This window comes from Barbus barbus, assembly GCF_936440315.1.
Source record: "Barbus barbus genome assembly, chromosome: 2".
NCBI lineage: Eukaryota > Metazoa > Chordata > Actinopteri > Cypriniformes > Cyprinidae > Barbus > Barbus barbus.
The window spans coordinates 14,382,715-14,407,955 of record NC_136730.1 but is presented as its reverse complement, the minus strand read 5'-3'; the positions used below and the strand labels follow the sequence as shown (position 1 = coordinate 14,407,955).

Sequence of the window (25,241 nt, the reverse complement as noted above, 5' to 3'; positions counted from 1 at the left end):
GTTTCTGTTATATCAAATTACCTGTACTGAGCTTTGCTGCCATAGGTCAACACCACTCCAGTAGTATCTGCATTTGGAACAAGAGGAGGCACTCCACAAGAAACAGGTTCACAGTTCAGGTTTGGCTCTCCCCATCTGCCCAACCTTCCACAGGAAAGATGGGGAAAACCTTTCAAATGATATCCTGGCCTACAACTGTAAGTGACCGTGTCAATGGAGTGGGCAGCACTGCCCTGTACGACAGCATTAGGAACAGCTGGAGGAGGGCTGGAACATCTCCCTCTGGTGCAGATGGGTACTCCTGGACTCCACACTCCACCCTTGTCGCATATGGCCTCTGTGGGTCCAAGAATTTTGTAGCCTTCATCACATCGGAACCAGATGCTTGCACCACAGGTGTGGTCTCGGCCGAGAATAGCACCGTACTTCAGAACTGGGGGACTGCAAACACAAGGTCGGCATTCTGGAACTTGCCCCAGCCAGACACCCTCGGCAGCACATCGCAAAACTGGACTGCCAAAAATCTCATAGCCTGGGAAGCAGATATACTCCACAACATCATCAAAATTAAAGCTTGATCCATTCAGGTAACCATGGCTAATGTCCTCAGGTGGGTCACAATTGACTATGTCACACCGCGGAGGAGGGTCATCCCATAGTCCATCAGCTCTGCATATTAGTGTAGGATTTCCTGTCAAGACGTATCCAATGTCACAAGCATACCTAACCATGCCATTGTAACCATAATCCGTGCCTGTTACTCGGCCATTTTCAATTACTGGTGGTTGACCACAGTTGGCTGGGAGGCACTTTGGAGGAGCCTCACTCCAACTGCCATTGGCTAAACAAACACTGGTCGGTGCTCCCTGTAGGATGAAGCCGAGATTGCAGCTGAACAACAACCTCTTTCCAAATGTATAGTCGTCTCCTCCTACTAAAACATCCTTTGATACAACAGGGCGCCCACAGGAGATTGCTCTACATGATGGAGCTTTGCTGTCCCATTTCCCATCAACCTGGCAAGTTCTAATTTCAACGCCCTCAAGGACAAACCCTTTATGGCACTCATAGTGAATAAGCGCCTTGAAGTGAAAGGATTTTCCAATCACCTCACCATTTGCAATGCCTCCAGGATTACCACAAGAGATGGGCAAACAGCGAGGAGCGTCATCGCTCCACTGCTTCCCAGAAATGCACTGTCGAATGGTCTGTCCATTGAGTTCGTAACCATCCTCGCAACTGTACTCCGCAAGGCTGCCAAGTGCGCTATCTGTTACCATAACTGATCCATATTCAGGGCTGGGTGGAGTCTCACATTGTGCTGGAGCACACACAGGGGCAGTCCCATTCCATGTGCCATGTTCTTGGCACATCAACGTGATGTCACCTTTCATTTCATATCCAGAATGACAATTATATTGAACCAGGGAACCATGTAAAAAGCTGCCGTCCACAGGTAAATGCTGGCTTGTAAGTGCGTCGTCTTCTCCTGATGGTTCTTTGACCTTCAAGTATTCACCAAAATCAATATGCGGAGGCAGGCCGCAGTCAGCAGGCATACATTTGGGCTCAGAACTTGACCAGCCATGTTCTTCGCAAGTGAGATGATTATTACCAACTAGTAGGAAACCTGGAAAGCAGCTATAGAAGATAGTAACCCCAAACTTGCGGTCCCGTCCTTCTACAAAGCCATTCTCAATTGGTTTTGGAGGAGAACAGTAGATCTGCACACAAGTAGGAACCTCCTGGTGCCACTCTCCATTCTCCAGGCAGGTAAGCATTTCTGGGCCTTGTAAGCGGTACCCCCTGTGGCAGGAATATGTAACTGATTGGGTAAACTGAAGCCTGGAGTATCTAACAGAGCCATTAGGAATCTCCTTGGGTGCAGCACACTTAACAGGGTGACATACAGGTACACCTCCTATCCACTGTCCACTTTGACCACAAAGCACAGTGCTGTTACCTGCTAAATCATACCCTGCTTTACAGCTATAGACAGCAGTACTAAGATACATTAGTCCTTGCACATCCACAATTCCATTTGGTATGTCCTCAGGATGTGGGCATTCAACAGGAATGCATTCGGGATAAGGTTTACTCCAGTTCCCATCTGCTTGGCAGAGGACAGAAGCTTCCTTCCGGAGCGTAAAGCCATCCATGCAAGAATAGGTCACCACACTACCAAAGTAAGACAGTGCGTCAGATGGGTCACCAAAGGCAACCTCAGGAGGAGGTCCACAAAAGACTTGTTTGCAGACTGGAAAAGAGTCATTCCACTCCTGGGACGGGGTACAACGAAGAGTTTGTGCACCATGGAGAACATACCCTTCCTCACAAGAAAGCTCCACAATGCCTGAGTCAGAATCTAATCCACGCAGTACAAGGTGATTCTCCTCTAAAGGTGGTTCGGGGCACTGTACTGGGGAACAACGTGGGGTTACGCTCTTGTCCCAATTTCCAAACTTTAAACAAGTCCATACAGAATCTCCAATGAGTTCATATCCTTCGTTGCAGGTAAATTCCACCTTGCTGCCGACTTCAAAGATGGAGCTGTGATAACGGCCATTTTTGATATCAGGTGGGGTAGGGCAGGTGAGGAGGACACAAACAGGAGGATTGTTGTTTGACCACTGCTTATTGGCCATGCATATACGGTCAGGCTTTCCAGTTAGGCGATAACCATCATTGCAAGCATAGGTTACTCTACTGCTGTATACGTAGCCGTTCTTTCTTATTTGGCCCTATGGGAAAAAGTATCATACATATTTAATTATGGATTCAATAAATTAACTGCTTAAAATGTGCAAATATTCCTTAATAGGGATGCATCAATATTAAAATTCTATTTCATTTTGTCTAAATAAATTAGAAATAAAACACTAAAATTTCAATCAATATGGTACCAATATATCATGAATTACTGGGAGACAGTATTGTATTTACCTGGATAAAACCATTTGCCAAGCGAGGTGGGCTGGGGCAGGAAATAGGTTGGCATGTGGGCAAGACACCTCCCCACTCACCGTTGGCTTTACAAATTCTCCTCTTCTCTCCTCGAATGAAATACCCTTTATCACAGCTGTATGCAATCACCGCTCCAAAACTATAATTGTTCCCACTTACATAACCCCTCTCAATACTGCCTGGCTTCGAGCATCTGACAGGCATACAGCCAATGTCCAAAGGCGAGGGTGCCCACTCTCCCCCTATCATGCATTTCAGGGTTCCTGTTGTGTTGAGAACAAAGCCCTCCTCACACTTGTAGCTGACCTCTGTGTTGCTTGCATACTTTGGTTTGTTGATGGAGTCCAGAATGGCATGAGGTAAATCCGGGGGGCGCAGACAGAAGTTGGCAATGCAGTGAGGAATGCCAAATCCATCTGGGGGTGCCCAAACACCTTGGGCATTGCAGAACAGTTTTGTATTGTTACCAGCAGTGTAGCCATCATCGCAGAAGTAGATAGCAGTGTCTCCAAAAAGCTGGTGTCCAGTGTCAGGTAAGGCATGGTCAACCTGGGGTGGTGGTCCACAAGACCGAGGCACACACTGGGCAGAATTATGAGTCCAGTTGCCACTTGGGAGGCATTCTTGAGTTTCTACACCAAGGAGGGTGTAACTACAATAAGACATATTTTACAAATCATTACTAGAGTGACTGAAAAAGATATTTAATAGGACATCAAACATCAGTTATTGGTGATTACAAACAAATACAATCTGATCAAATCCTTTGGCAACAAAATATGCATATATGAGGTTAATTACCCCTCTTTGCAAACATAGATGATCCTGCTACCCAGTGTAAAGTTGTCGCCCTTAATCACAGCATCCTTCAAAGGAGGAGGTTTGCCACAGTCCACTCTGGCACACACGGGGGGAGGAGATGCCCACTCTCCTGATGACTCACACTTCAGTTCCATGGCACCCTGCAATCTTTACACCAAAAAAACAGGAAAGTCAATACATCCTGTGACATCTAGATTGTATACGAACCAACCATACCATTTGTAAATGTTTTCCTGTTTATATCAGGGGTCGTCAACCTAATGCACATGTGCCAACATTGGCACAGTGATCAACTAGGAACATTAAAAATGGCATTTCATGACAAAAAAGGTTGCCGACCCCTGTCCTACTGTATACTGCTCCTGCTACACTTTTCATAAAGTCAGTGATGAAAATGTATCTGACTTTACCTGTATCCTTCTATGCAGGTGTAGGTTAGTGTGGAGAGGTACACTTTCCCGTTGAGGGTATACTCAGCATTATCCACCACTGGGGGATCACCACAAGTAACAGGCTGACAAACGTGGGGCTCTCTGTTCCACTTCAAATCAGATTGACACTGGCTTTCTATTGACTCCTGAGGGACATAGCCCTTCTCACAACTGCAGCAGAGCAGAAAATGAAAAGGTTATTTACACACAAACGTACAAAAATATTGTCCTTTCCCATTATGTTATTAAACAAAAGTAGTCTCTTTCATATTTAAACAGGTCCTTTAAAATTCACTATACAATACCTCTAGAAACCGACTCTACATCTAACAGTGACAGTGATACCTGAAAGTCACCTTGCTTCCGTATGTGAAGTTTGACCCTTTCATGATTCCATATTCAGGGAGAGTGGGATGAGCACAGGAAAGGGCTGTTGGTGGAAATCATTAGAAATAGCTTGTGCTCAGCGTTTTCAGTGAAGTGCAGACTTCAGACAGTAATTATCATCATCACTGCAAATGCATCCAGAATGTATTGGGAATCCGCCAAAACAAAATATATGCAACTCTAATTGACAAACAATAATGTGAGATGACAAGGTATAAAAGCCTCATAAAAGCTGCTGGCAGAGGTTCAGGATAATGCTCAGTCTGCTGGGATTATAAAATGCTAAATTGTTCCAGTAACATGGACTGAACAAAGCTGATAAATTTTTTTTAATCAGATTAGGTACCTATATATGCACAGACATTTTATGTCTCCATAATCAAGCCAGTTTCCCATTGAGATATTGAGAAACAATTTCTTGTGTGTAGGGGCGGTTGGATTACATTTACACAGAAGACTACAACCATTTGGATCCCAAGACAAGCTTGTTTGTTTCTATTACCCAATAACAATCAGTATATTTTCGACAGGAATATTTCCATTAGTATTAGCTTGACTCCTTTGATTTTACTGAAGAATAAATCAAGAATTATGTTCAAGTAATTGTTATTTGTGCTAGCTTTGTTTTATTATTTGCTACACTACCATTCAAATGTTTGGGGTTGGTAAGATTTTTTTTATTGTTTTATAAGTCTCTTTTGCTCAGGAAGGCTGCATTTATTTGATCAAAAATACATTAAAACAGTAATGTTTGGAAATATTATGTTTTCTTATTTAATATAGTTAAAAATTTTATTAATTCCTGTGATTGAAAAGCTACATTTTTAGCAGCCATTATTCCAATCTTCAGTGTCACTTGATCCTTCAGAAATCACTCCAGTATGCTGATTTGGTGCTCAAGTAACATTTCTTGTTATTATTAATGTTGAAAACAATTTTTGGAAACCTTGATACTTTATTTTAATAGTAATTATCTGAATTAAACTATTAATTTATTTCAAAACAATCATACTAAACCCAAATGCTGAACGGACCAGTGCGTGCAGGCAAAGAATAGCTCCAATAAACAGATCTGAAAGCTAGGCCTACCTTTGCAGTATGGGACATCTCCCTTCCAAATTTCTTCTTCTGTGCAGGATAGATGGGATGAGCCGATCAATTCATAGCCTTCCTTACAGGAAAAGACCACCTCACTGCCCATGATGAAATTACTGCCCTCACGGTGCCCAAACTCAGGAACACCTGGATCTTTACATTTTACTGGCTCTAGTGAGAATAAAAACAAAATAATTTTCTTTAGTTAACAAACATGTTATTGTGTGGGAGGTAAGCACAGTCATCTGCAACCTGTGGAAACTGTAAATGTCCAGTTTAGGAGATTGTGCTACCTGTACAGTTTCTTCCATCTCCACTGTAAGGAGGTATGCAGGTGCATATATGAGAGCCATCAGTGTTTAGACAACTAGCATGCTCATCACATTCAGAGCCCAAAGAACATTCGTCCACATCTGTAATATTAGCACAAACCAACACAACAAGGACAAACAAAATGTAAAATGACATTCTAGGTTCCAGGTGCACCTGTGTATATTGATAACTCTGGTACAGAAAGCTTCTCTCAGGTTCTTTCCCTGATTTGCTGTGTATCTTACCCAGACATGCAGGTGGGTTGCCAATCCATTTACCATTGTTGGTACACAACATCTTACTCTCCCCTAGCAAGTAGAACCCTGGTTTGCATTGATAAAGCACTGTGCTTCCAGCATAGAAATCCTCTCCATGATACTGCCCATGGTCTAGGTCAGGCGGAGGACCACATTCCACTCCTACAGATAAAGAGAAAGGCCCTGGTACAGATCAATGATGGTCATAGTACTGGGTAATGACTACATTGTGAGTATATGGAGTACATGTCAGTATGTGCACAAACTATTCACCTATTTGTGTTATGGCATGTGTTTATCTACATTTGAAAATGTTCAATTTAAGTTGTATGATTGCACATCAGTACAGTGTAAGTATATTATTGTAAATGTGGCTGTAATGGTCATTTTAAACGTGTGGTTGTTTAAACAGCCAACATATGCTTTTGTGTGTCCTCTGTTGCATATCTGTGCATTCACATCACTCACGTTCACATATTGGCTCTGCGTGGCTCCACTGGCCTCTGTTTAGACACTGCTGCACTGGCTCCCCCACCAGATAGAACCCGGGACTGCAAGAGAACTGCACCTTAGAGCCCGGATTTACAGCTTTAGTGGATGTGCGCAGTTGAGGAACAGAAGCATCCACCAGGGGGCAGTCTAACAAAGACCAAAGCAGTGGACAATAAATGTTAAACACTTTCTCACCAGTACATAAAAACATACTTATGTCACTGATTTATGATCCATTAGTCTCAAAGTTTATAATGATTTATATGCATTAGGTTGGGACATATAAGGATACATTTGAATCCTTGTCTCCTAAAATTAGAAATGTGACCCTGGACCACAAAAGCAGTCTTAAGTCGCTGAGGTATATTTGTAGAAATAGCCAAAAATACATTGTAGGGGTCAAAATTATAGATTTTTCTTTTATGCCAAAAATCATTAGGATATTAAGTAAAGATCATGTTCCATGAAGATATTTTGTAAATTTCCTACCGTAAATATATCAAAACTTCATTTTTGATCAGTAATATTCATTGCTAAGAACTTCGTTTGGACAACTTTAAAGGCGATTTTCTCAGTATTTAGATTTTTTTGCACCCTCAGATTCCAGATTTTCAAATAGTTGCATCTCGGCCAAATATGTCCTATCATAACAAATCATACATCAATGGAAAGTTTATTTATTCAGCTTTCAGATGATGTATAAATCTCAATTTCGAAAAATTGACCCTTATGAATGGTTTTGTGGTCCGGGGTCACAAATGTTATGGAAAATTCAATACAAGGACAGCAGTGTTTTGTTCCCCCATGCAGTGGTTGAATAATAATAATATATGTCTTGACTTGATTCTTACCAGCACAGAAAACACTCTTGCTGCTGGTCTTTACTCGGCCCGTGACTCCTCCTAAGAAGTCAGGCCATGCAAACACGTTCCCTTTCTGCAGATCTCGTGGACAGCTACTGGCCAGAGACTTGATCTGAGAATAGTAGAAATATAAACTTTTTCATTTTTTCGGTCTCAGTGAACTCTGTACTCTGTTAACTTAAGAGTAAGAATAAGGAACGTGTATAAACTGTTACCTGCTGTGGTGTTAAAACATAGTTCCATATATTAAGTTGGCTAAGAGTGCCCACAAAGGACTCCACTGGGTTGAAGCCATCTCCCCTCTGGTCCTGATCCTGTCCAAGTACCAGAGCACCCCCTCCTGTTTAAAGTAAGTATAGAGCAAACATTTCAGTTTCGGGACACACATTCTCTTTGAAGCAACATAAGCAATAATAGTGCCTTAATGAACTGGCAGTTTGTTTGAATTCTTTATTAGGTAAAAAGGTCAACCTGGTATGGTAGTGCCAACAGATAATCCTTTCCCTCCATCTGAAGGGATCCCATCGATATAAACTCTCCAATCACCATCTTTGCTGCGCCATGATACACCAATATGGTGCCAGAGGCCATCATTTACTGCTGGGCAGTCAGTGATCCGCTCCTTGCCATTAACATACAAGACCCACCTGAAAGTAAGAAAGAAACAAAAAGGAAACAGGAAAAGAGGAGAATGTAAAAAAAAAAAAAAGAGTGACGGATAAACAAGAGTAAGGTGTAGGTAAAATGAACTTGCAAAATGTAAAACTGTTAAACAGACCATAGAATGTAATCATATTTACTTCAGTTATGCAAATGCAAATTTCGCAACTTTTAAATAAAGCCCTCACCCATTATAGTCAATGAGGAGGAAGGCATTGTCACTTCCCTCTACCGCGTAAGAGATGGGAGTCCCATAATTAACAGTGTCTGATGACCTCATCCAAAATGTACATGTGATCTGTGTAAGTGATGGCATGTGACCATCCATCATCACATAACCATGGATACCAGAAACTTCAAACTCCAGATCAAAAGAGTAGGGCATTTCTGTTTGAATAAAAAGGAAAAGACAGCAGATAATATGTAATTATCATATTAATTATCTTAACATTCATGACATTATTTTTTATCAGTATATTTGTGGTTAACTTGTAATGTCAATCTCAAATGAATAATACGCATTTAAAAATGACAATTTTATTTATAAAAATAAATGATAAATGATTTTCTTATTGCTAACATTCATCTCTCTGATGTCTGAAAGATGCAGAAGTTCAAAGCAAATGTTTTTGTAGCTTAATTGTAATAAATTACCTTTTTTAACTGGGGAGGAAGTTTTTGGTTCTGAAAAATTACAGTTTGTTGTCACAGTAGATCAAATTTCATCTGAAAACTATGAAAATATATTCTCTATAACAGGATGTGAAAATTAACTACTAAATCATTCTATGTGCTATGTGCGTCTACTGGATCATTTTATGTGCTGCTAGGAACTTTTCTGGGAACGCATCTTAATTAAATCTCAACGAAAGTGACACAAAGACTGTCTCTAACATGCCTTTGTAAAACTTCTCTCTATGATGATGATTTTCCATGATTTTTTTCATCTCTTTCCCTCTATACCTGTCTCACACCTGGTTCCGTTGAACCCAGGAGGGCATCGGCAGGTGAAAGTGGCCACTCCATCCACGCAGGTTGCGCCATTCAAACACAAATTTGGATCACAGTCATCTATGTCCACCTCGCATAGTCTGCCTCTGTATCCATTCACACATTCACACCTGATCGCAAATGTGAGACGAAGTCTGTTATCTAACATATGTCAGTTGTAATAAATACAACATATTATAATCATCCTCCTAATGCATATGTATAAACAGTTTCTACAAAGGCTTCCTCACTAACCTGAAATAATTGACAGCATCCACACATGTTCCTCCATTCAGACAGGGGGCGCTGTAGCACTCATCAACATCAACCTCACAATTGTCGCCAGCGAAGCCCTGAGGACATGTACAGAAATACCCACCCTCCAGATCTTTACAGACACCTCCGTTTTGACATGGGCTGGAAGCACACTCATTTATTTCCAACTCACAACGTGGACCTAGATGTAAATGACAAAAATATTCCTTGTAACTCGATTGGTGTGCTACAATTTAAGAACTTCCAGTTTAATGTACTATACTATAAATGACATTATGTGAAGAACAGGTGTAGCAGAGGTGAGGTGCTGACCTGTGAATCCATCTGGACAGCTACATGTAAAGTGATTCACTTCATCCACACAGAGTCCTTCATTCAAACATGGAGAAGAGCTGCACTCATTCACCTCAGCCTCACACATCAAGCCTTCCAGAGACAGAATATAACACAAGACACACACAGAAACATATGGAATATCATTTTACCTCACACTGGTGACAATAAACAAGCAAACAGTACTTAAATATTCATATTAGAATTTATATTACCATACTATTTATTAAACCTTAAGTTTACTCACAGTCTCTGGGCAGATTTCTTTTACGATACACTTTTTTAATGATGATGCACATTTTTAATTTGTAAAAAATGTAAATGACATTGCTAACTTTTTTAGGCATTTTTACTTTGTCAATAACAGAACAGCACAAAAAGTGGATGGAAACTTGGCTAATGTTTGATATTACTTAAAAAAAAAGCAGTTTTCACACTGCTTGAGATCATATTTCATTATATTTGTTTTGATTTGTCTTTGTACTTTCAATTATATTCTTTTCAAATTTTGCCTCTCTTGCCACCTAAAACAAAACACCCCAGGCACGCACACACAGTTGAAAAAGAACAAAGACACTTCAATTCAATTCTCCATATCTAGGGCAGCCACATGCTTAATCATGGCCACATTTTAAATAGGAGAGACAATGGACTGAATGGAAAAAGTGCTGTAAGGTTCTGAGAATGAGAGCTTGTGTAGTTCCACTGCCAGACTCAAGAGATTCAGAGACAGCTAAATCCATCACAATGGTTATACCAAAGGAAAGTTTCAGAACCCTCAACAGAGAGGAATTTTGGATTTGGGGTTTAATTGCCTCAAACATTTCAATCGTAGAACTCGGCTTTTACAGTTACATTGGGATTCCCCAATGTGAAGCTGAGCTGATGTCACTTTCTCTTACCTACAAACCCAGGCTGACACTGACACTGGAAATCTCCCATGCCATCTCTGCACAAGCCACCATTTTGACAAGGAATAGAATCACATTCGTCAATGTCGCTCTCACACTTGGCTCCTGTAAGGCAATGAATGAGGAAAATGGGAAAAAGTGGGCAGTGATTCATCTCAACCACAGAGGCTGAGGTAAATCTATCAAAATTGTACAGTATATTACCAGACTAACTGAATTAATAAAACAAATTTAGCTGGCTCAACTGAGTTGTCCCAAAAACAACTTGAAACACATTGCAGTACGTACAACTACAGAAAGTATGAGAAAATAGTACATAGGGCAACCATAAAGGTTAGAAAGTTGTTTCCCATAAGTCGACTGAACTTAAAAGCTGGTTTCTCAATGTTACTAGGGAGTTATGGCTACAGAATATGCCAAACCTGTGAATCCTGGAAGACAGGTGCATACATATCCAACGCCGACTTCCTCACAAGTGCCTTGGTTTTGACACGGATTCAGCAGACATTCATGGAACATCTGCGGCAGAGAAAAGAACTACATTTTCAGCTGTTTTACTTCAGCCCCCAGAGGGTGCTGTGACACCAACCAAAGGTAATGTTCACTATTTACCAAAAACGTATCTGAATATTAGTTCATGAATTTCATTTCAAAAATAGCAAAGCAATTGGCACCTTCAAACAAAATGATACAATAATTTTCTTTAGTAATATTTGAACTAAAGTAAAAACTATAAGTGGCTTTATGGTGTCAAGTTTTTTTCAAGAACTTAAATTAGGATCACATAAATTAGGAACATGATCCAATACTTTTGTGAAATGTTGTTTGTGCTATCTTTCATTAAAATAAGACACTAGGTATTTAGTATTTAATGCAACGGCATATATACATTTATAGGTCCAAATTCTTTTTAGGGTCACTATATGTGATCCCAACATACAAAGAACACCCTTCAAAGATTTGGGTACCAACTGCTGAGATTGAGAAGACGACTCACCTGGCTACTGGCTTGATAATCCTTTCTCACAACAACTTCTGGCGCTGAAGTTGCACTTTCCTCTTTAGGCAGAAAACTAGAGCCAAAGCCTGAGTCAGACCAAGAGAAAAGAGGGAAAAAAAGTACAAGGAGGAGACAGAAATTAGAAAATGAAACAGACAGAATAAGCACAACACACGCATAAAAAAAAGATGTGAAAGAGGAGAATTTCTGCTGTCAAAACTGGAAAACATTTTCCAAAGGCATTCATCATCCTCATCTTTTCCACACTGAGGCACTTTTTTCCTGCGTGTACAGAGAATCAGATTCCATTATGTGCATTGGATTCTCATTGCAAATCGTTCATACACCTACCTAAAGTCTGAAAATGACCTATATATTCCATTGATGAATGAATTAAGAAACCTTCTACACACCATGGTCTTGCAAAGCATCACTTCATATCACATTAAAGGTGAAGAGTGACAGTTATTTATGTTAAAATGCTTCCACTTACCAAGCCTACCTATAATAAGCTGTTTAGCAGAGAATTGACGAGTGGAAACAACCATTATTTTTGAAATTCTGGTTACTGGTCCCACTGGTGACGCAGAAATTGCGTGCATGAACTATTCAAACCCAGCATCAGATCTGGACACATACACTACCATTCAAAAGTTTGGGGTCACTAAGATATTTAAAGAACTTAATACTTTTATTCAGCAAGGACACATTAAATTGATCAGAAGTGACAGTAAAGGCCTTTATATGTTACAATGGATTTCTATTTCAAATAAATGCTGTTCTTTTTAACTTACTATTCATCGAAGAATCCTAAAAATATTAAGCAATAAAACCATTTTCAAAACTGATGATTATAATAAGAAGTGTTTCTCAAGCCCCAAGCCAGCATATTAGAATTATTTCTGAAGAATCATGCAAAACTGGAGTAATGGCTGCTGAAAATTCAGCTTTTTTTTCTCCCTTTTCAAATCTCATATCGCATCAGAAAGGCATTTATTTTCAATAAAAATTAAGGAAATAATCAAAAAGTTGAAAATAAAGTATCGGGTAGGGTTAGGGTAAGTGTAGGGAGCGCTTTACTGTCCCAATAAGGTGGCATCCATTTAATAAATTTGAATTAAAATTATAATTTACACTCAGTACGTTATTATTGCGTACTGTTTTATAATGTACTACAATACTGAGGTGCAGATAATTGCCACTATTTGCAATAAGTAGTATAAATAGCAGAAAATCTTGCTATTTTAACAGTGTAAATAGAATCTATAGCTATTTGCACTGTGTAAATAGCATATCGTTAAAAAATACTGCTATTTTCACTTAGTGTAAATAGCATGTGTCACTAAAAAGATATGCTATTTGCACTTAGTGCAAATAGCCGCTGCCTTAAATAAAAGCTTTGGTGAGCACAAGAGACAAAATTGAAAGGGAAATATAATGACTAGAATAAATGTAAAAAAAAAACGTACTGGAGCACTGCTGGATAGCTTTGGCCCCTGTTATTGTGGTGGTACCATAAAAAGGGCAAGAAAGGCAATAGGAACGGCCCTCCTCAGGCTGGTAATAATCTCTGGGACATGGGTAACATGGAACAAGACCTGTCCGGGAGAAATGACCTGCCGAACATGGTACTGGAAAGATAGAGAGAAAGAGAAACTAAATGGTAATTTTCTTATAAATCTAGCTTTTATGTTTAAGTATTTCTTAGGTGCATTTTAGTAATAATTCTTCAGTTGTTACATCTCACCACCACACTCGTTGGCATTCAGAGCCCCTCTATTGACAGTGGTCGTGGTGGGAGGGCAGGGCAGACAGGCCTGAGAGCCGACATCTGGCTGGTATTCCCCTAAAGGACAGGACTCACAGGTCTCCAACCCGGTTAATGACAAGCTGCCAGGCTGGCACTGCGCTGGAAACATGCACACACATGCAGGTATGCACACACACAATCACAGAGACACACTTAGAGATCCCATCTACAGTATAAGCAGTTTTCTACTTAAATGAAATGGAGTGATAAGTCGATTTATGAAGAAACATACAGACACATCATTTTAGATCAATAAATCAAGCTTACTGATTACCTTTGCACTCTGCCAGACTGCGTGAATGGAGGTACGGAGTGGAGAAGCCATCTGGGCATGACTTACACTCCATTTGCCCCTCTTCATCCTGATACGACCCTCTCCAGCAGCTCTCACACTCGCCATATTCCAGGGAGAAATACGTCCCTACTGGGCACTGCACTATGGGTCAAAACCAACAAGGAGGTTAAAAAGTTGCCAATTCATATGCAACTGGCTGGGACTTTGCAAAACTGTTTTTTTTTTTAAATGGTAAACTTGCAGTTAATTTGTGGCAAATTTGCAGCAAACAAATTAGTTTGCCACAAATGTTTTCCAGACATTTGCAGCTCTTCACCCTATCCCAAAAACACTAAAATGCATTTTTACTCAGGAATCTATATCAGATGTGCCCTTTTCAATGTATCTTATGGATTTCATTGAATGTATTTCATTTTTAAACTCACCACACACCCTGCCTTTGAGAACAGACCCTGGCTGGCAGTACAGCATCGCTTTTTTTTTACTTTCCAAGGATTTTGGGTCCGCTACGATCATCTCTGACGACACATGGAAGGTAGAGAATGGTTGCTTGCTCAGTGTCCGCTTAAGCCGATTAGTCAGATGCTCAAGTGCCCTCAGCAAACGTCTTTGACTGACTATTTCCGCTGAGTCATTCCTCGACAAGGGCAGTGGGATGCTTGCTGGGAAAAAGGAATGGTGTTGGGAGAAGTTGCAACTAGCTTTGGATGTAAAACTAATTGTTAATTAGGCACAGGGCCTAACTAGTTAGCCTAATAGTTGGTATTTCTCTACCTGTGATGTTGAAATGGATTTGTATCTTTTGCTCTCTGGTAGGGCCAGTGATTTTACGATGGCGTTTGGTCCTCATGTGATAGCCATGCTGTGATGAACCATCTTGCTGCAAGTGGTGCTCTGGAGCAAAACCAGTGTCAAAATATGCATAGTCCTGGCCATTCTGAGAGCCCCAATTACTGCCCCATCCTCCAGGTCCTGAGGAGAAGAAAACAGAAATGACAGTTTATGACAAATTTAATCTATAGGAAAGTAATGTAAAAATAAAAACATTTTTTTTGTGTGTGGGGGGTGGGGTAAATAATAATAATAAAAAAAAACTATCTTAGCAGTGAAAATTAATATTTAATATATTAACTTATTTCATTTATTTTCATTTCAATTAGTATTTAATCTAGCAATCTTCAATTTACCTTTACTTAATTTGTTAAGTTTTTTTTGTTTGTTTAAAAAAAAAGCTTTATTTCAACAATAATAACACAGCCTAGTGAAAAGGCATGCCATTATTTACCAATAGAAAATCCATTTGGATAATCATAGTTATACTCCAGACACTGTCCAGGTAAAGTCATTTCCAGTTTGCAGGTAACATCATCTCCACTGCAGATTTTAGGGACCTATGGGATTATTATAATTAAAAAAAAAAAAAAAAAAAAGAAAAAAAAAACAATGAGGAATAACAAGATATAATTCAAGTCATGTGGCCAGAGTACATGTACATGTCTATATACTTGAGTGTCAGATCTCACCATATCTTTAAGAACAGTTGAAAACTCCCCCGTGAAGGACTTTAGCAAGTCAAGGTCATCACAGCGGGATGCTTTAAACAGCATCTCAAAGGGCTTAAAGCCATTGTTTGCAATTCTATTCACTGTAAATGAGACATAGGAGACACATACAGAAACAAAAATTTGCCTGTGCAGTGTCTAAGACAGTATATGTCTGAATCTGTAAGTGGAAAATACGAACAGTAGAGGAAAAATGAAAGACTAATGTTGAGCAAGAGTGAAGCAATACTCACGGGAGCAATCAGGTCTGTCTGGTGAGCGGGGCGGCTCCCAGATTCCATTATTGGCACAAAAGTAACTGTGCACGGCATCCTGGGTGAGACTGTAACCCTGTCTGCATATCAGAGAGCAGTTTGTTCCCTCCTCTGTTTTGGCACATGAGAAATCCCCATTCACTGGCACAAATGGCTTCTCGCAGGTTGAACCTGAGGTTAGAAACAGCCTTTAACGCCACTGAATTAATTAGTTTATTTAAATAGGAACAGTGTAATCTGGAAAAAAAATCAAAATCAAAGCATTTAGCTTAACTGGCTAGACAGATCCAATGTCAGATGATAGCAGAGTACTTTATTTCTTAAGAAAATAAAGCATGCTGTGTGGAATGCCTTAATCATTTCTTAATCAACAATGAGACAGTCCATGCAACGTCCATGCAAACACATAGTACCTTGTACGGTAATGATGAGTTCACAGGTACGGTTGTTTCCAGAAGGATCTGTGGCTGTGTAGTACACTAAAGTTTCTCCAACAGGAAATACATCTCCAGATGAGTGAGTACTAGAGATATTCAGATAGGCTCCTGAGAAGGAAAATTAAATGAATAAATTACTAAATGCAGGCTAGGAAGCAGCACACTATTATATAGACAACCATTCAAAAGTTTAGGGCCAGTAAGATTTCTAAAAAAAAGGAAAACTTTTATTCAGAACAGATGCATTAAATTGATCAACGGCAACAGGTTTTCAATTAGCAGCATATTAGAATGAATTCCGAATGATCATGTGACATTAGACTAGTGTAATGGCTGGTAATATTCAGTTTTGCCATCGCAGGAATAAATTGCATTTTAAAATATATTAAATAAGAAAACAATTTCACAATATCACTTTTACTGCCTTGTTGAGCATAAAAGACTTTATTCAAAAACATTTAAACATCTTACTGACCCCAAACTTTGGTACAGTAGTGAACACCTCATGCAATGTTATATAAAATCAATATGTGCCTGTATATTAAATTTGCAAAAAAATTAAAAAATACAACAGCATCTGTATTAATCGCTCTCTTTGCAGCTATAACCACTTTCTGGGAAGACTTTCTACTAGATGCTGGAACATGGCTGCAGATTTTGTTCCCATTCAGACAAAAGCGTGTCCAATTCATCCCAAAGGTGTTCAGTTGAGGCCAGGTCTGGGCTTTGTGCAGGCCAGAGAAGTTCTTACACACCAGACTCAGTTATCAGTTCTTCTGCAGACTTTGCTTTGTGCACTAGGGTATCATCATGCTCGAGCATAAAAGTGTCTTCCCCAAAATGTTGCAACAAATTTGGAAGCGCACAATTCCCTAGAATGTCACTGTGTGGTGTAGTATTAAGATTTATCTTCACTGGAATTACTAGAATCGCTAAACCCGTTAATTAGAGGGGGGTGTACACATACTATTGGCCATGTAGTGTATATATGCCTGCATCTGTTTGCAATATCGCAGACAGATCGCATTAGTTGTGCAATCTGGCATTAGCCAATGATGTAACAGGTACTTTCACAGACATTACCACAGGGAGCAATGTGGAGCTCCACAAGGACTCGCTCTGGTCAACCACAAAGTCCTACAAAGGGTGCTATGCTACTGCACTGCTCCTCATGAGGCCTGGGAATAATAGGCCTTGGTGCCAGAGGAGAGTAATTGCTAGATTGTTTAATGACACAGAACTAAGGGTGCTACACTGCGGTCAGACAATAGAGTCTTTCAAGGATCATATACACTCCACACACTCAAAGACACACATGCTTATTTGCATGCACATATCAGTAGCCACAACTGTAATGAAACCTTCATACAAATATCTACTAAAATAAGCTTTTGTGACCACACTGAGGCTGCTTGTCGACGTCACACCACACTACCCCAACGTCAGCATGTTTTGTTTTTCCATGCCCACACCCTAACGCTGATTTATATTTAGCACAGACAAAACTCCCTCCAAAAACCCGGCAGACCCAGACATTTGTCAGACAGTTTGGAATAGCCCTGGAACCTCTCTGTGGAAAAGTGTGTGTGTGTCTGTGTATTCACGTATGAACTGGTTTAGAACAAAATGAATTATCTTGCGGAATCTGCAGTGCATGTGCAATTGTGCAAATGCATTTGTGTGAACTAATTATTTATCTTACGTTTTCTTATCTTGTTTTATTCTAACACAACAACTGTGGTTAACTCCATACTCCATAACCACTGTATCATAAACTGAATGTCTTTCTTTGTTCACTGTATTTGCTGTTATAGTATAACACTAAAGTCATTCTACCTGTCCAAGACCAAAATCCTGATTCCCATCCTTATCACTGCTTAAGGTGCCAAATCAATAAATATTTTTTGTAGGAAAACATTTCCTTCCCAGAGTTCTTAAAATGTTCATAAATCAAACCATTTCCATTCCTTGCAGCTACTAAAAGTTCATTCCTTCCCATTCAACCTCAACAGGTGTCCTCCTGAATTGAAGCCTCTCTGTGATGATTCTACCAAACGTCAATTCCTGAAGATTCATTTTCTCATGCACCAGATTCAAAATCATTCCAGTAAGGCCTACAATTTCCTGCACCTGTTTACTATTTTATCTGAACATAAAAATAAAGTATAAACATGGCTTAACAATTGACATCGTTCCTCTATTTGCTGTCTATATTTATTAAAATAGAGTAAAAGATAATGTTAAATTATTTGAGTACAACCTAATTTATATTCATGAGTACACTTTCTCCTATTTAAAGGGGTGACTGATGATATCATTTGCCAGAAAACATGCAGCCTAACTTTAAATTCTGCTGAGTGCACCTTTAAACACTTTTTTGTCTTTTTCACACTCCTATAAATTAAAATTGTATTTACCAGAATTGTCTGAAAACTGAGGTTCTTCCCAGTATACTGCAGTTTTTTTCCCAGTGGCTTTAACGGTGGGTGGAGATCGACACCTGTCAGTCAAGGGTGGTTCCGTATCTAAGAGAACGGAGTATAGAACAAAGCAATTATACTCCAAAAGGTAAAAAATAATATATTATAGTGCTTTGGCAAAAACATAACATTTAAATAAGACCATGTAAATTACTATCAGTTGTAGATGGAATCCATCCTCACCAACTACAGTAACAGTGAAAGAGCAGTTGGCCTTGTTTCCTGTGCGGTCAGTTGCTGTGTATGTTATGAGCTCAGTTCCTATAGGGAAAGGCTGCATGGGGTTTAGAACAGGGGTCACCTGCACCACAACCTGAGGAAGAAAGGCAAAGCCTCATTTTAAAATTAATACATAAAACCTGGGCCTCTGATTCAAAATGGAAAATAAAAAATTAAAGAGCTGATGTAAAACTCACCTCATCTCCAGAATTGTCCCCAAGCATGGGTGCACTCAAACTGATGTTAGCTGACCTCTGATGTTCATCTGTCTCCGTGATGACATCACCAGGACACTGAATCCATGGAGGCTCTATATCTACAGAGGAGAAAATCAGTTCAGGGCTCGAAAGTCTCCATAACGTCAACCCCATTACCAATTACTGATGTAAACATGCCATAATGATGTCACTCATTACCTCTAGCTATCTCATCTTTAATCTTATGCTCCATGTAAAACATCTGTAATGTAAAAAGTCATCCCATTTGGAGTGGAACTTAAAAAAAAAAAAGTCTAAATAGTTCATGCAAAAATGAAAACTCGCCATTTACTCATCATCACGTTGTTCCAAACCTGTAAGGGTTATTTTCTTTAATGAAATATATATCTATATATTTCAAAATATATTCAAGATTAAAAAATTTTTTTCAAGATTTAAAAAATAATATTTCAAGATTTAAAAAAAATATTTGCCCATCTTGTCAGTGGAAAAAAACAAAAAAATATACAGTTACTCAAGAAGAAAGCTGTTAATGTTAATGTCATACTGTCTAACATGTAGGACAAGCAGGAGAAACTGTTATTAAACCATTCAAATCTAACCAATATCACCACTGTAGGGTCTTGGAGAATTAAAATGTTTTGAGCTTTGATAATTTTAGACTTTTCTCAAATTTGTGTATGGTATATAAAATTTAAATGGTTTGGCCCCTTCTATACTTCGTGATTTTGTGCATTTTTGCCCTACAGTCTCTGTAAGAACTACTAGATCAACATCTACTAGTGATTGTGATTCCTTTTCGTCATTCTGCCTTTGGGTTATCGTCTTTCTCAGTGAAAGCTATTATTCACTGGAACACTCTACCAGAAGACATAAGGATGTGCACATCTATTGACACGTTTAAATTAAAACTAAAATCTCATTTAAAATCAACTCAAATCTGTAAACACTGACACGGTTGTGGTTTACCTGAACGTTATCATTACTGTTCTTTTTTGGCTCTGATAGGATGTGTATAAGAATTACTGTATTGTATGTGTTTGTTGTTTTGTTTTTATGTTTATTTGTGATTATGATTACATGCCAAGGGACCGCGGATGAAAACTAACCATTGGTTAAATTCAGTACAATGCATGAAATGGAAAATAAGTAAATTTTTACTTGGAAAATAAAGACAAAAATGCTTTTTTTAGTGTATAGAAAAAACAGTGTGAACATTCGGCTAAATATTACCATTCATGTTCACTGGGACAGATAAATTCAAGGGAGTTTAAAACATGAGGGTGAATAAATGATTCTTGGGTGAACTCTCTGTTTGATGATGTGAGTCTAGATTCGTGTTGAGAAGTAGTTGGTGTTGCGGTGATATGATCTATTTACAGAGGTGTATCATTATCACATGCAGCTCAGAGTATAACATGCTAATCATGTAGTCTGCACTCTCTATCCAAGCCAAACAAATACGTCACTGGTACAGTAAAAGGGCCAAAAGAGAACAAATATGAAAGCTCTATCATGATTTCCTCACCCTCACGTCGTTCCAAACCCATATGTCTATTCCTTTAATGATACGATTCTAGAATCATGTTAAGTCTATGTGCACAGAGCATTTGTTGGTGTTGCTGTGTTGACAGCTATTGACTGACTATTAATATTACATCCAGCTTGGAGTAGAGCTTATTAATCATACAGCCTCTGCTGTCCCTCCAAGCTAAACAAATACTTTATCATTAGACTAATAGGTCCTAGAAGAACCTGGATCAGATGCAAACACTCTGTCTTCTGCCCTAATCTCTATAGACACTGACGAGCCACAAACTCACATAAATACAGAAAACACAATCTCTCCCCTCATCAGTAAATCTTGGAGGTTCAGAAGTGAAGGCCAAAACTAATTGATCCTTTGGTTAGTTCCAGCTTGGAGGGGCAGTTTTGATATTTTATGATCTTGGAACTCTTTACTTTTACACAATGGTGCAACTTTGTTTGATGATCTTCCACTTATTCTGTTCTTCATCAGCTTAAGGTTTTGCAGCAACAAATTTAATGCACCTGTTTTACTGGCAGCACATCTGTCCCACTGCAACACATCATTTTACAGCAGAACAAACAGGGAGGTTTCATGCAAAACATATTGTTTGTCATTATAAACACAAACCGAAAACAAATCACCTGTACATGTTGCTTTATGTAAGTTGTCACTCCAGTTTCCTGAAGGCAGACATCTGACTTCAGAGTTACCAATGAGACTGTAACCACGAGGACAGGTTAACTGACACGACGCTCTGGTCCTGACCTCATTCTCCCCACAGGCAGGGGGTGACAAACTGATATGCTTCAAAGTAACAATCGGAGAACAGTGCACCTCTTAGAAAGTGAGAAAGAAAAGGAAACACAGTCAAACATAAACAACAAGCATTTTACACAAAGATAAATCAAAAGAATGAGACAGTGAGAGAGAGTGTGCAAAAATATCTCCAGAAAGGGAAATGTAAGAGCGGTTGTTGACCACACTGCTTGACATTCTTGGAAACAACCTCAACACACACACACTCGCACAAACAAATGATTTTCACTCTGGCATCTGGATCAACCTATACTGCCAAAGCGAGAGGGAATGAAGAGCACAGAAAGAAATCAAGTGAAAGAATTACAGTGAAGACAAGAAAACATGTCATACAACTTAAATCAGGCCAAACGATTCAACTACAAAGATAGAAGAAATGGAGAAAAGCAAAGCAATGCTGACTGACAGTAGGTAGAGGGACGGACAGATCAACAAACATACAGTTTCTCAAGAAGCAAGTTGTTAAAAGCTATAAAAGAGTATTTTGACTTGCCATGCTCACAGACGGCTTTTGCTTTTATTGGGAAGCCAACCATAAGGTGTCTGTAGGCCGAGCTGGGTAGTAACTGATTACATATAATCTGGTTACGTAATCAGAATCTAAAAACTAGCTACTCGTAATTAGATTAATTACATTTCAAAATACTCATAATCAGACTACAGTTACTTTTTTATTGATTAAATGATTACAAATTATTCACATAAGAGCAATAAATTTATTGATTCTCCTTAATTCCACTTTTTAAATTTTTAAATGTTCCTTTCTAAAATAACCTACACATGACATGGAGGTAAACAAATAAAATATTTCATATTTTAGTTAGTGTTCTAATTTGTGGTTTGTGGGTAAAAACTGGCTAAGTTGCTGCCACAGCTGACTACACAAAAATATATGTGATTACAGTTTGAATTTGTCAGAGTGATGAGTTTTGCTGTGCACTAATTCTGCACAACTATCAGTTAAAGAGAGTTTTTATTTTCAGAAATAATCACACTCAAATAAAAACATTTGTATACAACTCAACTGCACATAAGGTAGTTTTCATAAAAAGGGGTCACATGATGCAATTTCAAGTTTTCCTCTCTCTTTGGAGTGTTACAAGCTGTTTGTGCATAGACAAGATCCCTGAAGTTGCAAAGACTAAAGTCTCAAAACCAAAGAGATATTCTTCATAAAAGTTAAGACTTGACCACATCTTCCTAAAACAACTCATTCAAACATGCTCCCACATGTCTATGTCACGGTGTGGGAAAATTTGCAAAACACCGCCCAAATGGATACGCAATGAAAGAAGGCGGAACTATTATTCTCGCTGTAGTATTGTTGCTGCCACCGGCACCATGTCCTGGAGACGCTGTGTTTGGTTGTGAAAGCGAAAGTACTTTGTTTGGACTTCCAAAAGAGGACACAACTAGAAATCAGTGGTTAAGTTGTATTTACAACACTGTTCCAGAACAATTCAACCCAAATATTAGAGTTTGTGCAGCGCATTTTATAGAAACTACCTTATCAAGGCTGTTTCTATAAAGTGAAGTGAAGTGAAGTGACATTCAGCCAAGTATGGTGACCCATACTCGGAATTCGTGCTCTGCATTTAACCCATCCATAGTGCACACACACAGCAGTGAACACACACACACCGTGAACACCCACCCGGAGCAGTGGGCAGCCATTTATGTCTGGGGCTTCTGAATAACAGCCTGTAAGTACGCTTTCTTATTCAAAGAATTTGCCACTGACGATTCAAATGCGAGTTTTGAGCAGTGTAGAGTTGTGCTTGTTTGTCGTTTCTCCGATCACAAATGCAGACATGGTAATCTTTACGTGGCGCGATGCAACGCGACACTTAAAAAGACAGTATAAGTCATTATAATCAGTAATTATGTCCCCACTGGATACAACAAATGCCTCATTAATAATGGGTTTTATTGTTTTTGTGTCATCATGCACTGCATCACAATACGGTGTCTCACGCTCAAGGTATTCGGCCAATCACAACGCACTGGATATCTGGCCAATCAGAGCATCCCAGACCAATGAGCTTTGTAAAAATCGACACGTTTCAGAAAGGCAGAGCATAGAGGAGCAAGAATGATGTACAGTATGTGGAAAATAATGTGTTTTTTGAACCTTAAACTGCATAAACACATTGCACTACACCAAATACACACAATAATATTCTTTATAGCAACGTCATATGACCCCTTTAAACACATATATAATAAACTGTAATTAAGCTCCCTCTAGTGTTTTTATAGCTAAATAACAAATTGTGAACACTGTATAACTTTACTGAGGTAAACGCAATGTTAAGTGACATTGTTCACAAGCTGTTTTATTTGACGTCTTTCTTTCGGTTGAAATGCTGATTGCGCTATTTGAGCGAAGCTGTACTTTTTTCTTTTAACATACCTTCTGATGTTCATTTGTTTCGTTTCACACTATAACTTGTATTAAAGCAGCACTCCGCACTGCCGCTTGAACTAAAGCTGCTACAGTTTAAAGCTGCCACATTTAAAATTGTCAAAACAGCATTTATTGTTTGAATTTTGTGATCAAATGTACAGGATTTGAAAGTTGAGGCTTTGTTTCAGAAGTAACAAAGCACAAAGCTTTTTGTGAAAATTGGATTGAAGGTGCATTACAAATGTTTTCTGAAGGGAAAACTGTGGTTTGAAAAACCCTGGTTTGAACTATGGGTGGTCCATAGGGTCAAATAGAGCTGTTATTATTGCTTTAGCCTGTACAGCTTGTAGTCCCTTCATGAATCTGTTTTCCCTACAAAGAGGTAGATCACTAGACTCACTACTATGTAGGTTTTTCAGTTTTTCCACCAATTTGCAGCCAATTTATCCCTATATAAGCACATACACACACAAAGAGATGCGATCTTACCGACACACCGGGGCTGTGGTCCACTCCACTGCGAGTTGGCAAGACAGGTGAGTCTGGCTCTGCCTTGCAGCCTATAGCCCTGTTCACAGTGCACCAAACACTCCAGCCTATAGGGGGCGGTCCGCCCACTGCAGTTTAGTACCCCATGACGTGGAGGAGAGAGATCTGGGCAAGAGCGAACTATGGGAAAATACCACACACACCAGACAGGGGTTAGAGCATCGCACAGAAGGTTTGGTTCTATGTTATTAAAACTTTGCTGTATTGGACAACCTTTAAATGATTCCATGGAATGACACTGAGCTAAAATGGACAGACTAGAGAAGAAGAGAGATTTTAAGAAAAGAGAAAATGCTTGAGAAGAGGGTGGCTGGTAGCTAAGTCTGTGGTTAGGACTTTAAAACCTGTAATTTATTTCCAAACAAAGAAAAACCAAAATATTGTTATTTCAGGCCTGAGGTCACAAGAAAGGGAACTCTTAACAGGTCAACTTGCATACATGCATCTGTCTGAGTGTGTGATTTGGTTTGTGTGTGTGTGTGTGTGTAGGTGCATATACATATTGTATTCATTTGTTCAAGTGTGTAAGCACTCACATAGCTGGCAAAGCATTAGAGTTTACTTTCCAGCTATCTAAACACATATGAACTCAGAGCGCTGCAGGCAGACAGGCAGAGAAATGGCTTTATGAGCCCCTCTGCACACATGCATACATACTCAAAGGCTGCAGTATATTAGTGTTTTTGGGGGTGATGAAACATATGGGGTGACTAAAGGCCCTTTGAGTTTCCAATTCTGTAACACATAAACTGACAATAAAACCAATATGTTTTCCGCTTAGATGGAATTAGAGGCAAAAAATAACACACAAGAGCGGGCAGTGGGCAAGGTAATGAAAGCAAAAGTGAAACAAAAGGAAAAGAAAAAAGT

General features: G+C 39.2%; 1 protein-coding gene across 2 annotated transcripts in view; it reads right to left on the bottom strand.

Moving 5' to 3' along the window:
• The window catches only part of svep1 (sushi, von Willebrand factor type A, EGF and pentraxin domain containing 1), a 69,435-nt gene that overhangs the window by 12,499 nt on the left and 31,695 nt on the right, over window positions 1-25,241 (bottom strand). For both annotated transcript variants that reach the window (XM_079442593.1, XM_079442594.1), the window contains exons 6-38: window positions 24,312-24,491; window positions 21,241-21,435; window positions 19,048-19,166; window positions 18,815-18,944; window positions 18,569-18,676; window positions 16,128-16,259; window positions 15,694-15,885; window positions 15,422-15,543; window positions 15,184-15,289; window positions 14,673-14,870; window positions 14,324-14,560; window positions 13,878-14,039; window positions 13,541-13,702; window positions 13,263-13,424; window positions 11,791-11,879; window positions 11,216-11,312; window positions 10,785-10,898; window positions 9,862-9,975; window positions 9,529-9,730; window positions 9,247-9,404; window positions 8,472-8,670; window positions 8,095-8,270; window positions 7,839-7,963; window positions 7,612-7,735; window positions 6,737-6,907; window positions 6,257-6,430; window positions 5,993-6,112; window positions 5,694-5,870; window positions 4,563-4,647; window positions 4,197-4,388; window positions 3,766-3,933; window positions 2,944-3,616; window positions 22-2,741 (exon numbers count right to left, since the gene is read on the bottom strand). In XM_079442593.1, coding sequence (XP_079298719.1) covers window positions 22-2,741; window positions 2,944-3,616; window positions 3,766-3,933; window positions 4,197-4,388; window positions 4,563-4,647; window positions 5,694-5,870; window positions 5,993-6,112; window positions 6,257-6,430; window positions 6,737-6,907; window positions 7,612-7,735; window positions 7,839-7,963; window positions 8,095-8,270; window positions 8,472-8,670; window positions 9,247-9,404; window positions 9,529-9,730; window positions 9,862-9,975; window positions 10,785-10,898; window positions 11,216-11,312; window positions 11,791-11,879; window positions 13,263-13,424; window positions 13,541-13,702; window positions 13,878-14,039; window positions 14,324-14,560; window positions 14,673-14,870; window positions 15,184-15,289; window positions 15,422-15,543; window positions 15,694-15,885; window positions 16,128-16,259; window positions 18,569-18,676; window positions 18,815-18,944; window positions 19,048-19,166; window positions 21,241-21,435; window positions 24,312-24,491 — 8,083 coding nt within the window. The remainder of the gene's footprint in view (window positions 1-21; window positions 2,742-2,943; window positions 3,617-3,765; window positions 3,934-4,196; window positions 4,389-4,562; window positions 4,648-5,693; window positions 5,871-5,992; window positions 6,113-6,256; window positions 6,431-6,736; window positions 6,908-7,611; window positions 7,736-7,838; window positions 7,964-8,094; window positions 8,271-8,471; window positions 8,671-9,246; window positions 9,405-9,528; window positions 9,731-9,861; window positions 9,976-10,784; window positions 10,899-11,215; window positions 11,313-11,790; window positions 11,880-13,262; window positions 13,425-13,540; window positions 13,703-13,877; window positions 14,040-14,323; window positions 14,561-14,672; window positions 14,871-15,183; window positions 15,290-15,421; window positions 15,544-15,693; window positions 15,886-16,127; window positions 16,260-18,568; window positions 18,677-18,814; window positions 18,945-19,047; window positions 19,167-21,240; window positions 21,436-24,311; window positions 24,492-25,241) is intronic.